Below are 18,275 nucleotides of genomic sequence, written 5' to 3' on the forward strand. Positions count from 1 at the left end.
CCTGGATATACAACGGGGAGCTCCAAACATCTTTTGTGAGGAACATGATGCATTTTCTAAAAAGCTGCTTTCTGGCCCAGTGAGGTGGCTCACGCCTATAATCCTAGCACTCTGGGAGGCTGAAGCGGGAGGATTGCTTGCGCTCTGGAGTTTGAGACCAGCCTGAGCAAGAGCGATACCCCATCTCCACAAAAAAATAGAAAAATTAGCTGGCACAGAGGCACACACCTATAGTCCCAGCTACTAGGGAGGCTGAGGCAGGAGGATCGCTTGAGCCTAGGAGTTTGAGGTTACAGTGAGTAACAATGATGCCACTGCACTCTAGCCCTGACAACAGAGAAAGACTCTATCTAAAAAAAAAAAGAAAGAAAGAAAGAAAAAGAAACAGCTTCTGCCACAAACTACTTCACAAAAATAAAGCAGACAATGCTACCAATTCTCTAGCTACCCTAACAGTGCTACTAGGAGACTGAAAGGACTTACAACTTGAAAACTATGTTAAAAAATATAAAGTCCTAATCAGCTTGATGCCTTTAAAACAAAATCTTCTTGGGGATGGCGTGATTTTCTTTTCACATTAATAGCCACTATCAAATCTAACTCATCCATTTACTTACCTTATCAAAAAATAATGATTCAGTTCCTACACCATGCTTGCTGGCATCTGCCATAGAAGAGTCCTTTAGGCTGAGCAGTTTCGGTTTCTTCTGCAAAGGAGGAAAAATACAAACATGTAAGATTCAAACAGTAGATTTTTCTTATTTTCGTCTGTATTCAATGGTTTCATCATGGAAACCAGTGATTAATAATTTAAAACAAATGAGAGAATTCAAGTCACTAACTCACTTTACACTCTCAATGATTTCTACTCTACTTCAGTTTGCCTGTTAGTTTCTTTCTCCACCAGAGGTTCACAGTTCATTTTACTCCCTAAATGTTCTCTCCAGAAATGAATCACAGCATTACTGTGACAAAGTATTAGAATTAATATCCTTACTTTTTCCAGAGGCCAAAAGTAACTTTATTTGGAATCTAATGCCACTGTCTTGTTTTCCTACCTGTTGAGGGAGAAGAGGTTGTTTGTAAAAAGAGCTGGCACACTTGCCTGGAGTGGATAGAAATCAACCTTTAACCTTTATAGTATGTCAATTAAAAAATTCATGAAAAAAACAGTTTATTTTCCTAATAGAAGAAATAACTACCTTGTTGGCAATACCCACTCAGACCAATTTAATATTGTTCTTTTAAAGGGAATGAATATGATATAACTCTGTCAGGCAAGAATTTACTTTTAAAAATCCCCACCTCTCACTATCTGTGAAGAAACGCACAAACTGTGTGAGAAGCAGCACATTTACCTTGGCCATCTCAGAGTATACTTTCTTAGGAGCCATAGCCTCTGCTTACACTGCCTAAAGAGAAAGTAGGTGGAGAATTGTAAGCCCCTAAAATATTGTTTCCACCTGTGGGTAACTAAGTGTGGGCGGAGACAAATCCAAGAATGTAGCATATCTGAGCTGCTTCTTGCTGCCTCTATTAGAAATACCACTAACTCTGATTATTCTTTAATTAAATTCTGCAGACACATCTGTCTCTTCCATATTACATACTGCTTTAGAGTTTACTAAAGAATTCAACATTCAATACATACAACTAGCCCTTTCCCTATCACAGATAGACTACATCTAAGAAAAGAGCAAGCTTAGCTTTCTATAGGCAGACTATCCATCAGTGTTTTCTATAACAAAAAACATCATGTGATGGGTTACTGACAGTTTTTAAGACTTCCCTCTGCTACAGCCCAAAGGTCCTGCCTTGGAGATTAAGATGATACAGATAAGATCTGGCAAACCTGGCCGGGCACAGTAGCTCACGTCTGTAATCCCAGCACTTTGGGAGGCCAAGGCAGGAGGATCGCTTGAACCCAGGAGTTCGAGGTTACAGTGAGCTATGATCACACCACTGCACTCCAGCCTGGGTGACAGAGTGAGACCTTGTCTCTTAAAAAAAAAAAGAGAGAGAGAGAGCGAGCTCTGGCAACCCAACAAAGAGCCTTGAGTAGGATAGGCCTCTAGACCAAAGAGATCTCACAAATCACATGCACTTTACTTCCAAGATGAACTTAGAGACCACGCACTTATTTCTGAAACAATTATCAAGCTCAAGAATCTTCTCTGAATTGTTCCCAACACAGAATTGACAAATACTCAAAGTGATGGATATCTAAAATACCATGACTTGATCATTACACATTCTATGTATGTAACAAAATATGACACATACCCCACAAATATATAAATTATGTATCAATAAAAAATGTTTAAAATATATTTTATCCATAAATGTGGGTATTGGTGGTAATATTTTGGTTTTAATCTATTTTAAACAAATTGTGTAACTCAGTATACAATTGGAATGTATATTTGGCCCTTTATAAATATGTTTGGGAGGTTTAAAAAAAAGGAATCTTCTTTCTTAGCACAAAGTAGGTTTAAAGCACCAAATCAGAAGGGAAAAAAATATTTGAGCCTTGGAAATCCTTGGCAACAAACAAAAAAATGAGAAGACATCTCATAGCAAACAGATAATACAGGAAAAATACAATAAGAACTGAAAAAAGCACAGTAGGCCAAGTAATTAGTGTTATATTAATATTCTTTTGCAAAGCCAGATAAGAAAACTTTGCACTGAGTTTCTCTGACAAACAGCAACTTGCTCCGAATGAACATCTAGGATCCAACTCTCAACACGCCTAAGATAATAACATGTGACCACCCCTGGAGTAGTTGTCCACTAGAATTGCTTGTAAAAGTCAAAATGAACAGCCATTGCCCATTCTCACCTTCACCGGAGGGGTGGCTCCTGGTCCAGAGTGCCTGCGGACCTGGCAGCCATTCTGGCTGGGCCTCTGCGGCTTGTTGTTCAGCTGGGGCTTCTTCACAGTGCCCCCATGGTCGTTTCTCACAGAATCAACCTTCTCAGCAGTTGTTTTGCTTAAAAGCTGATTAAGACACATGAAAGAGATAAACGCTCTTATCAACACAAGTAAATACCATCTAAGTTCTCTTCTGATTATAACTTTCCAATTTATCTAAGACGAGAATCCTAAATAGTGTAATTCTTCTTCTAAATAAAACTCACCACGGAGCTGTTGGCATCCGGTAGGAACTGTCCAAATTCTGACAACAGATCTTCCTGGTTTTTAAAGAGACGAGCCACCTGGGCATATACCTCCTGCTCAGTCAATGCTGGGGTGTAGTTTCCTCCAGCTTCCTTAGCATTTCTCTGTTCTTTCTAAAGAATTGTAAAGAAGAAGAGATCATATTAGAGGGCCACTCTTTTGAATCACTCACCTTTGCACTTTCTGGAATGTCTGACAGGAGCACTGTTATCTACTTAGGCTGTACTTAAGAAAGTCTATGCTCTTAGCATCTGTTTTGACTGCAGACTTTTAAGTTGAGAAAGGAGCAGAAGATGATGGATGATAATTAATTACTTGTAACACCAGAGTAGTAAATGTGAATGCCTAGGGAACCACTAACAACTGATAAACACTAGAGAAATTTCTCCATCTTCTGTTGTAGATTAACTAGACTACACAAATCATCCTCTAAACTTCCCTGATAAAACAGACATTCATGTCACAGGCCAGTGACTTTAAAAATCCTGACTGGGGCCAGGTGCAGTGGCTCACGCCTGTAATCCTAGCACTTCGGGAGGCCGAAGAGAAGGATTTTTGAGGCCAGAAGTCAGAGACCAGCCTAAGCAAGAGTGAGACCCTGTCTCAAAACAAAGAAAAATCAGCCAAGCATGGTGGAGCAAACACATAGTCCCAGCTACTCTGGAAGTTGAGGCAGGAGGATCACATAAGCTTGGGAGTTTGAGGCTGCAGTGAGCTAAGATGACACCATCGCACTCTAGCCTGGGCAATAGAGTGAGACTCTGTCTCAAAAAATTAAAAAAAAAAATCCTAACCATGCTACAGGGCAATCAAGTTAGGCAAATAAAACTGGCTTTATAAACACACATCATAGTTGTTTCATAACTGGTTAATTTCCAGTAAGAATTAATGGATACAGTAATGGTTACTCAAGTTCTTCTTGGACTAGATGGCCTCAGAGGGTGGACTGGTTAAGACAAGCTTAATGGGCAACCTCTTACCTGATATGTGTGCAAAATCTCCAGGAACGCCTTGTAGATGTCGGGTTGGCCCTGGAATCTGTTCTTGATCTTATTAACATAGTTGATGGCATGATTAAACTCCACAGGCTGATTGTTCTGCAAGGACGGGGCCGTTCCCAATGAGATTGTCACTGGTGTGTGAGGCTGGACCGGTGGAGAACGTGGGGATGCATATGGTGGGAGTGGGGGAGTCTGCTGACTGGCTGGAGTATGTGCTTGTAGTTGGGAAGGCTAAAAAGAAAAAAGTCTTTATTCTCCTCAGGAGCACAAAGGGTTTGACATAGGGAAAGAAAGTTCAAACTAAAGAGAAAGGTGTCTGATCAACTTATCTCCTTTACTTATTCACTCAGGCCAGGCCATTTTAGCCCAACTGAAACAATGCTGGGCAGGGGTAGGAGTTATACATGGTTCACATGTTCTTAATAGCTCAGTCCCAGATTTTCTACATAAAACTTTAAAACTGGAGCCATCCCCAATTATAGGGAATACTTTTTCATATGCAATTTTTAATCTCACTAGCTCAACAGGCATAGATAGGGAAAAAAAAAACCTCATTCTACACAGATCTGTAATGTCAAAAAAGACGACGTCTCAATTGTTACAGTAAATCCATATAAAAAAGTCTTCGAGGCTGGGCGCGGTGGCTCACGCCTGTAATCCCAGCACTCTGGGAGGATGAGGCAGGTGGATTGTTTGAACTCAGGAGTTCGAAACCAGCCTGAGCAAGAGCGAGACCTTGTCTCTACTAAAAATAGAAAGAAATTATATGGACAACTAAAAATATATATAGAAAAAATGAGACAGGCATGGTGGCGCATGCCTGTAGTCCCAGCTACTCGGGAGGCTGAGGCAGGAGGATTGCTTGAGCCCAGGTGTTTGAGGTTGCTGTGAGCTAGGCTGACGCCATGGCACTCTAGCCTGGGCAACAGAGTGAGACTCTGTCTCAAAAAGAAAAAAAAAAAAAAAAAAAGGCTAGCTCTGTCCAATAGAACTCTCTGAGATGAAGAAAATGCTTTTTGCTTTTTATTTGTACTATCCTATACAATAGCCACTAGCCATGTGTGGCTACTGAGCACTTGAAATGTAGCTAGTACAAGTGAAAAACAATTTATTTTAACTAGTCATACATGGCTAATGGCTACTGTATCAGACGGTGCAGTTCTAGACCAAGTACACCCCATCATCATCAGCAGGATCTTGTGCTTAGCTTGTTATGACCTAACCTAGTAAGTGGAATAACTTTTATAAAAAGATGACCTTGTGGGCAGTAGGACAATATGACCATGGGTAAAATGACCATTTCTGCCTGTGCTGTCAAAGTACTACTATATAAAAAAAGTTACCACCTGTCTGGATGTTCATGGGTATAATAAGCAGAAATTGGGGACAAAAAAGTGCTTGGAGTTTATTGACGTATTGATTTAAATAGATATCTAAATATATGGTATGTAAATGTGAACCACATTATGTGATTCACAAGATGATGTGACTACTGCATCTTCTCTGATGAAATCTTTGTAACTTGTATCTCTATTTAAGACTTACATAAAGGGAAATGTCAAAGGAGGGTGCCTTCTAGGGATGCATTTCACACGATGTAATATTTTCCAAGTGCTCACCTTACTGACTTTGGCAGGTGGGGCCTGAGGAGCTGGCTGGGCAGGAGCTGGGGCTGATTGGGCTGAAGGCTGGGAAGGATGTTGGGGTGCTGGTTGAGGCTGGGGCTGGATGCCATGGGTGGGGATCTGATGAACCTGGCCAGGAGTTGTCACATTCACCATGTCATTGGTTTGCACCTCAATTTTGTAGCCAGGGGGCAAGAAGGTGTTAAAGCCCATTATCAAGTCAGGGTGGCCTTTGAACAGCTGGGACACACGACTAATCACTCCTGGAGTGTCAATGCTGATAAAAAACAAAAAGAGAAATAATGGATTGCAAGCTTGACTAACATCCTAAAAAGAAAACAATATACTTTCCACCGGTTTTCTCTACACAGGATATACATCAACTTACACATTATAAAATTAACAACATACAAAGATCCCTGAAATTCCAAAGCCATTTAGCTTTAGATCCAAAGAGGCTTGGTCACAATTTTGAAAAGAATATACATTTATAGTAACAATCAAGCAGATACTTAGATAATAAATATAAAGCTGCAAACCCCAAACAAGACCCAACCTTCCATACACCAGTATAAATCACTTACTGGGTATGTGTCTATATTGTTCAGATGAGTTATTCTTTTTTGACAGTGAACCATGCCAGAACATCAGGGTATCTTAAACCAATTCAAAAATCAAATAGCCTAAGTCATTACCAGTGTTACTTCCCTAACTGAGATGAAGCACTAGGAAAAATTTCAGTTAAGAAAAATTTACCAACAGAGAGAAAACAAAAGTCTAGTGGCTGTAATTTCCATCAAGAAAGCAATACAAAAAATAAAGGCACGATACTGAAAGTTCAACCCCCAAAAGGGAGTATCCTTTATCTTTCAGCAGGTAAGAATAAGCTGTATCTTCTTACTTTCAAAATGAATGCACAAAGCTTGAGTACAACCACACATGTCTTTTACCTCTGAGATTTAAATTCCTTCATGATGTCAAGGAAATCATTGTAGACCTGAGGCTGACTACCAAACTGCAGCTTCACCTGGTCAAGATAGGATAGCGCATCTTCCACCTGAGGCAGGGATAAATCTCAAAGTTATAAAAAGAAAATAAGCCAAGAATTATTTTAAAAAAATGATTTATGCCTAAATAAACTTAACATAGTAAATGAAATAGATAAAAAATATTGAAAGTCAGTATGGATGCCAATACTAAAACTCAAGCGTAAAATAAAAATGACCTCATAAAATCTATAGCCTTGCCTTGGATAATTTTAGACAGAAGGATCAGTAAAGAATAATCACATTAAAATATCATTCATTCATTCATTCATTTCACAAGTATGAAGCTACTAAGCTACAACGTGCCAGGCCCAATGCAGTTACTAAGGATTCAGTGACAAATAATTCACAGCCCCTACTCTACAAAAGTTTGTTCACATCTAGTTGGGAATCGTAACACAGTGTCTAAGTAGGTGATCACCAAATGCCTAGAGGACACCATATGGCACATCTGGAAATCTGAAAACTGTTTAGTTTGGCTGGGGGATTTGTGATGAAGAAGAGTATTGGAAAGAATAGTAAACAAGAGATAAGACAGGAAAAAAAGCAGGATCTAGATCCTGAAAAGACTTGTAAATCTTGTTAAAAAGCAATTTAGATTTTTATCATCTGCATTTTCATGTACTCAATTTGGCTACAGTATTGAGAAAAAACTGGCACAGGGTAGGATAGATTGAAAGAAAGTAGGAAGACCAGTTATGTTATAGGGATAACTGGATAACTCATGTGAGAACAGTGATTTGAATTACAGTACTGACCAAAATAACAAGGAGCTGCATAGAGTAAAAGGCTTTTTAGCAGGTAGAAGTGACAGGATTCGGGGATTCAGTGAATATGGTAGATAAGGGAGAGCCAGCATTCCAAAGTGATCCACCACAAAAAGGAAAATGTTTGAAGGACTAAAAAGTTGAATCTGATTTAGGACAATTTAATTTCTGGTTACTCAGGAGATAGCCAAGGGAAATACCAAATACCCTCTAAGGTGTTTCCTATACACCCTGGGATAAGTATCTTAAATTACACAAAATATCAAGTTTCATAAAGTTTCAGAAATATACACCTAATCTGATATAAGCCATACTCTTTTACTATATTGTGAAATGAAACATTTATGTTCAAATAAACCATTAAATGGTACTATGGTCTGAATGTGTTCCCCAAAATTCATAATACGTTGAAACTTAATTATCGATGTGGTAGTATTATTAAGAAGGAGGTGATTAAGGCATGCGAGTGGAACCTTCATGAATGGGATTAGCGGCCTTATAAGGGAACTGAGGGGTCCCTTTTGCCCTTCTGTGGTCCCTTTTGCCCTTCTGCCTTCTACCATGTATGGACATAGAGGTCAAGGTGCCATCTTGGAAGCAGCAATCAGGCCCTCATCAGACACTGAACCTCCCAGTGCCTTGATCTTGGATTTCCCAGCCTCCAGAACTGTGTGGAATAAATTTCTATTATTTATAAATGACCCAGTCTCAGGTATTTTGTTATAGTAGCACTAATGGACTGAGACAAATGGTATTTACAGAGTTGTCCAAACTTTCATTATGGCCATGGTTAATCAGAGAATCTCAGTAATGATACAGTACAGATTGTATACTTGATCAATAACCACTTGTTCGATGGTTGGCTTTTCTATAATTTAAAAATAACATGACAATTTCTGTTGAAATTCAATGGCTTATTTAATTCATATTCCTAACTTTCCACACTGATGTGTTTCATTAATGACCAAGCTGACAGAACACAAAACTCATTAAGTTTGCAGAAGGAACAAAGACCTTGGAAGATACTTAAGAACAGCATTTATCATCACACAACAAAAGATGAGTTATCAAAAATAAACAGGCCGGGCGCGGTGGCTCACGCCTGTAATCCTAGCTCTGGGAGGCCGAGGCGGGTGGATCACTCGAGGTCAGGAGTTCGAGACCAGCCTGAGCAAGAGTGAGACCCCGTCTCTACTAAAAATAGAAAGAAATTATCTGGCCAACTAAAAATATATATACAAAAAAAAAAAATTAGCCGGGCATGGTGGCTCATGCCTGTAGTCCCAGCTACTCGGGAGGCTGAGGCAGGAGGATCGCTTAAGCCCAGGAGTCTGAGGTTGCTGTGAGCTAGGCTGATGCCACGGCACTCACTCTAGCCCGGGCAACAAAGTGAGACTCTGTCTCAAAAAAAAAACAAAAAAAAAACCAAAAAAACAAAAATAAACAAACATAATATGGTATAACTATCACAGAGAGAGAAAAAGTACAGAAACCCAAAAGAAAGAAATTTTTTGTGATATGACTATATTTGGAAGAAAACAGTACTGAAAGTCATAGTGAGCCACGGTTTAAAAATCAGTTATAAAAGCAGCTCTAAAACCCACAACTTAAAAAAAAAAAAAAAAAGCCAGGCACACAGGGGCTCACATTTGTAATCCTAGGACTTTGGGAGGCAGAGGAGGGAGAATCACTTGAGGCCAGAAGTTTGAGACTAGCCTGGGCAAAACAGTGAGACCCCATCTCTGCAAAAAAAATTTAAAAAATTAGCCAGCTGTGATGGTGTGCCCCTGTAGTCCTAGCTACTTGGTAGGCTGAGGCGGGATTTCAAGGTTACAGTGAGCTATGATTGCACCACTTTACTACAGACTGGACGACAGAGTGATACCGTCTCTAAAAAAATCAAAATAAATAAAAAATGAAAAAATAATTTTAAAAATCAACTTAGATGCAGTTATCTAGAAGCTACAGATTTAAGGAAGCACTTGGGAAGTGCCCTTGGACTCTGTTGATGAATTTTCCCGGCTCACTTTACCAGAAATTTATTACTGAGGTCCTGAACCTCCTGAAGTCTATAATCTTGTTGGGGGAGACAAACACAAGCATCTGTAAAGAGAACTTGCTAGATATGTTCCAAATATCAGCGCTGCTGGCATTCAACAAACATGCCTCAAATTAATTACTCAAATTCCTTCTTGTCACCAATCAGCCAAAGACATACAAAAAGTATGGACAATGTTGATGCTTGAAATAATGTAAGCAAGCATTCTCACAGGATATTTCCTTATTATAGAATATAAATGATTTATTGAAGTTGATTCAAACACTTGTAAAGCATTTTAGTACTGATCCAAAAATGGCAGGTAATGTGGGAATACTGACTTAAATTACACAAAGACACAGAAGCATCTTGCCTCTTCTTATTAGGAAACAAATTCAACAAGTTATTTTATTTAGGAATACAGACAAGAGCTTGTAACTAAAGGAATACAGCAAGTAATCCTAACTCTACCCATGACTCACTCTATAACCCCAAATCCAAAGCCCTTCCTTGTTTCTTTGCCAGTTTCTATAAGACAAAGCACAATCCATATACTTATACCCAAGACTCCTGTGAGAAAGGTGAGTAAAACAAGTGTTGTGCTTTGACAGGGCTGGTTGAAAAAGGCTACAGAAATGTGTTTTTGTTAGTTTAACAGCAAGTTTATAAGCTTTTTTGCAACATTAAGGTATTAACTGCGGAATACAGGATTAATATGGAATTAAATCACACCCAACCAAGTTTTTAAAAAGGTATTTTAAGAACCTGGTGCAGTACTAAGTCTACAGCAGTAATACATTTTGGTACATAGCCATCACTACAAGCAGAGAATAAAAATGTTTTTAAAAAAAACCAATATTGCTAATTTAAATTTTCCCAAAGACATAATCCAGAATGAAGTTTCAGGCCTAGATAATTTGCACTCTCTTTAAAGACTACGCTAATTTAGTCAGCATTATTTAAGCCAATATAGACAGTAAGTTTGGCAAAATTCCTATAAATAGTCTAGTTTTGGTGTGCTCTATGATATTTATATAGCATTCAATGTCCTTACGCCAATATTAAACAAGTTCCTAAGAACCCAAACCAATGAGGGCAAGGGTCAGGGAGAACTAAACTAAGTGTCAGGGAGAACTAAACTAAGTATCAGGGAAAACAGAAAGTAGAAATATTTGCTACACATGGATATGGCCTCCAATGGTACATTGTTCACTCCTGTCTGCAAGCAACTTGATATAATTAGGCTGATAGAACCAAATAATGATCTAACATCTTTCATTATAGTTATTTCATTTATATTCAGTGTACTCAATTTTAAATTTTATATAATGTAGAAAAATTGAAACCTGGAACACTTGTTGCAATAATCACACATTTTGAAAAGTAACAAAAGAGATAAGATTAATTGAGAACACATAAGCTTCATTTTGCCACAATGCCTCATGAATTTCAAAGCACCAAAAACCTACCACAGAAACTCAGGAGAAAACACTGACACTTCATTCATACTTACAATTTTCCCCAAACTTCATAAAGGTTCCCCCAAAAGGAGCATATTTTTTACTAAGGATGGACTTGCAGATGCCAGCCAATTCAGCTATTTATAAACGGGAATAAAAAGACTAAACTGTAAAATATATTACTGGGGTAATTTATTGTACATGCCCATAGCCAATCATGTGAGTGCTCAGTAAAACCTATACAATGCTAAGAATGGAGGGCTCAAAAGCAAGCATCCAAAAACTGAACTTTAGGGTTCATTTTGTATGAAAACAGCCCCTCGATCCTGGTAACACCGAAGTACCACGCATTCATACATTCCACAAACATTGCTTGAGTATATTCTTCCCCGGATAAAGCACTAGTACCAAGATGGGAAATATAACCAGATTTGACAAAACAAAAACAAAGTAAAACTTCCTGTGATTCACTCGTCTCTCAAGTTAAAAGCTGTAACACTGGCACTATTAGGTTGCTAAAGATAAACTTGTTGTTTCCTGCTAAGGATAAACTTTTTGACCCAAGAAAAGCAACTAAACACCACCTTGAGCCTTTGAAACTGCTGCTGTCCCTGCACTGGTGCAACTGGTGGAGCTGGATGAGCATGACTCTGGACCACCTGGCCTCCATGGGGCTGCACAGCTGTTGGGTGATGATGGCTGCTATGAACCGCTGCTATGGTGGGCCCATGACTGCCGGAGCTTTGTGGCACAGCTGAAACCTGGGGTGGACAAAATGCAAACAAGAAACATCAAGGCTTGTGCATTCTTTCCCAAATGTGTCTAGAGAAATAACACAAATGCACAAAGCGTGCGTGTGTATCTTTGCATGCACAAAGACAATTAATTAGAAACCCAAATCTCCCACAAAAGGGAACTGGTAAAATAAATTATACCCCACCCATGTTACAACAGAATTCTTTGTAGCTATTAAAAATGATATAGCTTTGCGCATCTCAAATTATCTGTGATGAAGGACCCATTTTTTTTTTCCTTGAGTCAAGGTCTTGCTATATCCGCTAGGATGGTATTGAACTCCTGGCCTCAAGTGGTCCTCCCTCCTCAGCCTCCCAAGTAGCCTAAGACTAGAGGTATGTGCCACTGCACTCAGCTGGTTTTTTATGGTTCTTGTTATTGTTTTCATTTTTTTAACAGACAGGGTCTCACAATGTTGCCCAGGCTGGTCTCCAATTCCTGGGCTCAAGTGATCCTCCCACCTCAGCTTCCCCAAGTAGCTGGGATTACAGGTGTGAGCCACCATGCCCAGCTCTTCAGTTTTTCTTTTTATTAAATTCCAATCCATCATGGTCCAGTACTTGTATAAAATACATAAAAGTAAATTACTAAAAAAGTGAAATAAAAAATACATAAACCCATAATTTCCATTATTGGATTTTACAGATAGAAAATTATGATGTCCAATCAGTACAAAGTTTCTAAACACTCTCAATTCTGTAATTACTTCATTACACACTAGTAACAAAATATACAGACCAGCCATTTATAAACCACACTTTAAACAGCACTGATACAGACACATACATATTTTAACAAAATGTTCTAACCCATAAGTTGAATGTATTTATGTACTGCATGTAGATTTAAACGTTTAAAGAATTTTTAAAAACACAGTTCAATGCAGTGTACGATAAAACGAAAAGATTTTAAACCCTAGTCAACAAATATATAGCAAAATGTTAGCATTTAATCTTGTGGTAGTAAAATGAGGAAAGACTTTTACTTGGTTTTATTTGCTCATCTTTATTTGCTACAATGACCAAGTATGATTTTTTTTATTTCTTTGTAGAGATGGTGTCTTACTATATTGCCCAGGCTGGTGCTGAATTCCACCCACCTTGGCCTGGCCTCCCAAAGTGCTGGGATTACAGGTGCCACCATACCCAGCTCCAAGTATTACTCCTAAAGTAAAATAAAATTTTCTTCCAAGTTGGTGGTGGTTTGAGCCCAAACACGTCTTTTCAATTCTCTCTTTTTCTTTCTCTTGTCCTCTTAAAAATTTCAGGGTGAAATAAAAGCACAAGTCCCTTTGCTTCCATTTCTATTGCAAGACATGTTATATAAAAATTTCAGAGCTTTTCTATTTCCTTTTACAGAACTATTAATAACTATAGAAGACAACAAATGACAATATACCTGACTGCCCCAGTCCCAAAATAAGGAAACAAAAAAACATGAAATTCTATTTCTGTAAGTAATATAAATTGTGCTCCACAACTTATAAAAGGGCTGGGCTCAGTGGCTTAGGCCTGTAATCTCAGTGCTTTAGGATGCTGATACAGGAGAATCACTGAAATCCAGGAGTTCCAGGTTACAGTGAGCTGTGACGACACCACTGCACTCTAGTCTGGGCAACAGAGCAAGACCTTATCTCTAAAAAAAAAAAAAAAGAAAAAAAAAAAACCAAAAACAAACAAAAATGAATAAAGCTTTCTTCAAATCCTCAAAGTTTATAAAAAGGTACCCTAGAAGGGGAAGGGGAGGGGGAGGAAGGAGAAATAAAGCAACTATGCATAAATCCACAGAAATAATACAAAATATATGAAGAGTAAAAAGAAATTATTTAGATAATTTTAAAAGCTCTAATGTAGCTCTCATAAGACGGATTATTCTTCTGAGCTTCTATATTCCAGTATGTATGTTTTTACAGGTTTTACAAGCCCACAGGCTTTCACAAGACTTTACTGGCATTTATAAATATTTGAGATGCCTAGTTTAACACAAGCACATTACAGTTTCCAGTAGGAAGAGATCTTAACTATCCCATGTGTAAGAAACCTGTTAAGATAATATTAATAAAAGTAATCACCCAAGGAAAACAATCAATTTTTTTCCTCTCAAGTCCTAACTTAAAGATTCAATCTGCTAGAGGCCTTCTCCTGACTGCTGTCTCAGCCGGTACAGGGGAACTCCTGAGGAAGAGTGACACCTAAGGAACCACCATTTCCTACCTCACCCAGGTTTCCCTCTTTTTGTAGTCTTATAATAAATTCCTAGAAATGGAACTGCCAGGTCAAAAAGTAACTAAAGAATCTGACACAAACTGCCAAACTGCTCTCAAGAAAGATTACACTAGTTTATATTCCCAGTACTAGTCATACATTTTTACAAGTCACTAAAAAGTGAGGTTGAGGAAGGCCTCTCCAAATTAGTTAAATAAGTTATAGTTCAGACTGATCTGGAGAAGAATATTATATATGCAACTCTTAAAACAATGCAGTGATTTTTTTAAATTACTTAAATCTATCCATATATGTTCAAGTGGAAAGGTATCCACCATATATTAAGTGAAAAGAACAAATAACAGACCAGTAAGTACTATAAAATACAAATTTTATAAAAAGAAAAGTGAGCCTGAGGAACAGAGAGACCCTGTCGCTACAAAAAATAGAAAAATTAGCCGGGCATGGTGGTGTGTACCTACAGTCCCAGCTACTCGGGAGGCTGAGGCAGGAGAATCACTTGACACAGGAGTTTGAGGTTGCAGTGAGTTATGATGATGCCACTGCACTCTAGCCCAGGCAACAGAGTGAGACCCTGTCTCAAAAAAAAAAAAAAAAAAAAAAAAAAAAGGAAGAAGAAGAAAAAAAAAAAAAAGAAAAGTGGATTTAGATAATTAGGTAGGTTGATGTAGATAAGCTTGTATATGTACACAAAATTTTGGGTACCAGTGGGAGAAAATCTGAAGGGTCAGAGGAAAAAGTAATTTTCCTTTTTACAGAAAAGTCCATGGTGATATATTAATTTCATAATAAAAAAGGACAAAAAACAATTACATTCTTCCATTTCTACAAAACAGAGTGAAAGGCAAGAGATGAATGATTGAGTATTGGTCAGGATGTGGAAAAATAGGAATATATAATGCTTGTGGAAATTTAAATTAGTACACTTTTTAAAAGCAATTTAGCATTGTTTGGCCCTGCTAAAGATGCATATATCCTAAGACCCAGCAATCCCTCTCCTAGATACTGAGAAATTCTTCCTCTTGTGTCCTCAAACCTGCTGACTGGTCTACAAAAAAAGAAAAGGAATCTGCACCACAATATAAGCCAAGTATAGCTGACCCTTGAACAACACAGGTTTGAGACCAAGGGTCCATTTATACATGGATTTTCTTCCACCTCTGCCACCCTTGAGACAGCAATGCCAACTCCTTTTCCTCCTCTTCAGCCTATTCAATGTGAAGCTGACAAGGATAAAGACCTTTATGACGATCCACTTACATTTAATGAATAGTAAATATATTTTCTCTTCCTTATGATTTTCTTAATAACATTTTCTTTTTTCTAGCTTACTTTATTGTAAGAATACAGTGTCTTAATATAATACACACAACATAGTAAATATGTGTGAAAAGACTACGTTATTTGTAAGACTTCTGGTCAAGAATAGGGTATTAGTAGTTAAGTTTTTGGAGAGTCAAAAATTACATGTGGATTTTTGACTATGTGGGCATTGGAGCCTCTAATCCCCAAGTTGTTCAAGGGTCAACTGTACTCCACTAGTAAGGACACTGTTTAATACAGCTGCTTTTTTTCCCAAAGACTCTCTGGACAAAAGAAGTGTGTTGATATGAATTCTGGTGCAAGCTTCTTATTTTGTAATGAATCGCCAGTTTGAGTGCACTAGGAGTAACACATCAGATTGTTCACAGCAGCACCTTTATAATGGCAAAAACCTGGAAATAGCCCAATTGTCCAACAGTAGAATTGATAAACAGGGCATATTCATTTAATTCATACCAGAGTGAAAATGGTACAATTACAGCTACAAATAAAAATATGGATGAATCTTAGGAAGTATACTGAATGAATAAACAAGTGGGTCAAAGAAGGAATATGTATGTTTCCATTTATATAAAAGTTGAAAAATAGGCTGGGCACAATAGCTCACGCCTATAATCCCAGCCCGTTGAGGGGAAGGGGGGAAGGCAGGAGGATTGCTTCAGGCCAGGAGATTGAGACCAGCTTGGGCAACATAGCAAGACCTTGTCTCTACAAAAAATAAAAAAATAAAAAATACTAGCCAGGCATGTGTGTACCTGTAGTGCTAGCTACTCTTGAGAGGCTGAGGCAGCAGGATCGCTTGAGCCCAGGAGTTCCTGGTTATAGTGAGCTACGATCTGGCCACTGCACTGTAGCCTGAGTACCAGAGCAAGACCCCGTCTGGGTGGTGGGAAAGGGAGAAAACTCAAAAATATCCAAACTAAATAATTATATTATTTAGAGATTTAAGAAAAAACCAGGAAAGTCAGGGGAATAATAAACACAAAGTTCACACTAATGGCTACCTCTGAAGGGAGGGAGAAAAAAGTAAAGGATCAGGGAGACATACACAGTGAACTTCAAAGGTCATGACATTCTTTTTATTCTAAACTATATATGAGTGTACAGTGTTTTTATTATTTATGTTACACATACTCCATAATTTTTTGATATCGAACTCAGTGCTTAATAAAGCATTTTTTAATTGGATAAAATTACCATCCCTCTACTCTCAAGCCTAGTCCCTTGGCTGGCTCCAGTTTACCTGGTAGCTGGGCGTTACAGAGTACTGAATTCCCGTGGCTGACTGCATGGTCTCAGACACTGCTTCGTACACAGGAGGGGCAGGGGCAAGCACCCGGTGTTGGTGAGGAAAAGCCTCTGTGCTGCCAGGAATCCGACGCTGCTGAGCCGCATACACCGGTGACTCCTGGTCATCCAAACGCCGCTTCATTCTGCACTCATGCTCAGGGATGCACTACAAAACCTGCAGAAACCAAAAGACTTAACATGCAAATCAATTCTCACTCTGGTATGATGTGTCTAACTTAGGACCAATCACCCAAGTTTGGTATAAGCTAGACTCCCAGAACTGGTTATCTATTTCATCCTAGAGATCATCCTGGGTAGTTCAAAAGTACATGTGCACATGTGCATGTACACACACACTTCACAGTGTACAAGTTAAAACTGAAAAAGACAAAAATTTAAGTAACATAGTTTTAATTTGGCACTGCTAAGTTGAAAAGTAGCCTCCAGTTTAAAAACAAACATCTTTTTTTGCTTTATTCTCTAGTTTCCTCCTCAAATGCTGTCATTCCTCATATTAAGTACGTAACCCCATGTACATTATTCAAAATAATTTCTAAAAATATTCAAATGCTGCTTCTTAACTCCTCTCAAAACCTAGTACTATAATTGTGGTCTACTTTTAAAACTTATTTCAAGTAAACAGGTGCAGTAGCTTGCACCTTAATCCTGTTTCCTTAGGAGATAGGGGCAGGAGGATCGCTTGAGCCCAGGATTGAGACCAGATTTTGAGACCAGATAAAAGTTTCAGTAATAGTGAGAGATTTTAGCGAACCACTCCCTCATCTAAAGTAAGGCACTTTTTGTAAGGAGAAAAAAAGTATCTGCCCAATTTCTGAGTCCACTCAACTGTCTTTTCTTCATCCTCTAGGAGCACAGGAGGCCTGCAAAGAAAGCAGTCTGCACAAGGATGCCTCTGGGGTATGTCACCTCTTCTCAGTCCTCAACCTGCCTGCCTGCTAATCCTTAGCCTTGAAATCGTTTCCGGTTTTTCTCATATCTCACAAACCTAAGTGGGACCCTGACACAGCAGCACAATTGTTTAATGTGCAAGCTGGCCACTTTTAATATTATCTTTTTGTAAATCTCAAATCACAAATATGTTCCAACTGTAGCCCATTCAGATCAAAGGATGAAGTCTCCCAAGTCTGTGCGTTGTGGTATTTTGAACTCGGTTAAGTGGAGTTGAAAACATACTGTTGACAGCTGCACAGGAGAAATAATTTAAAGTCTTAAATGTCTTAATTGGTTATGTTTTCCTAGTACAAAGTAGCATGTTCAGCTTAATTCAAAAACTTTCAGACATATCCAAGGATTGGAAATATAGATCACACATGCTATTTCATACTTTAAGAGCCACCGATCAACTGACCAGGAACACTAAACCTCAAACTATTTTGGGATGAGGAACTGAGTCTAATAAGTGGATGGAGTAAAAAGTCTTAAAAGACTTTCTTGGCTGCTAATTCTATGTACATCCATGACCTACCTATGCCACAGTTTGGTCTTGGGTTCTATTGGCTTGAA

General features: G+C 38.4%; 1 protein-coding gene across 3 annotated transcripts in view; it reads right to left on the reverse strand.

The window, feature by feature from the left end:
* The window catches only part of SIN3A (SIN3 transcription regulator family member A), a 60,966-nt gene that overhangs the window by 28,268 nt on the left and 14,423 nt on the right, over positions 1 to 18,275 (reverse strand). For 2 of the 3 annotated variants that reach the window (XM_045532418.1, XM_045532438.1), the window contains exons 2-9: positions 16,705 to 16,926; positions 11,703 to 11,879; positions 6,758 to 6,864; positions 5,802 to 6,084; positions 4,162 to 4,413; positions 3,142 to 3,294; positions 2,843 to 3,001; positions 618 to 707 (exon numbers count right to left, since the gene is read on the reverse strand). In XM_045532418.1, coding sequence (XP_045388374.1) covers positions 618 to 707; positions 2,843 to 3,001; positions 3,142 to 3,294; positions 4,162 to 4,413; positions 5,802 to 6,084; positions 6,758 to 6,864; positions 11,703 to 11,879; positions 16,705 to 16,893 — 1,410 coding nt within the window. In that variant the 5' untranslated portion in view covers positions 16,894 to 16,926. Of the gene's footprint in view, positions 1 to 617; positions 708 to 2,842; positions 3,002 to 3,141; positions 3,295 to 4,161; positions 4,414 to 5,801; positions 6,085 to 6,757; positions 6,865 to 11,702; positions 11,880 to 16,704; positions 17,314 to 18,275 lie in introns of those variants that run through there. The other variant, XM_045532427.1, reaches the window with a different exon arrangement.

The sequence above is a fragment of the Lemur catta genome, chromosome 1, assembly GCF_020740605.2.
Source record: "Lemur catta isolate mLemCat1 chromosome 1, mLemCat1.pri, whole genome shotgun sequence".
NCBI lineage: Eukaryota > Metazoa > Chordata > Mammalia > Primates > Lemuridae > Lemur > Lemur catta.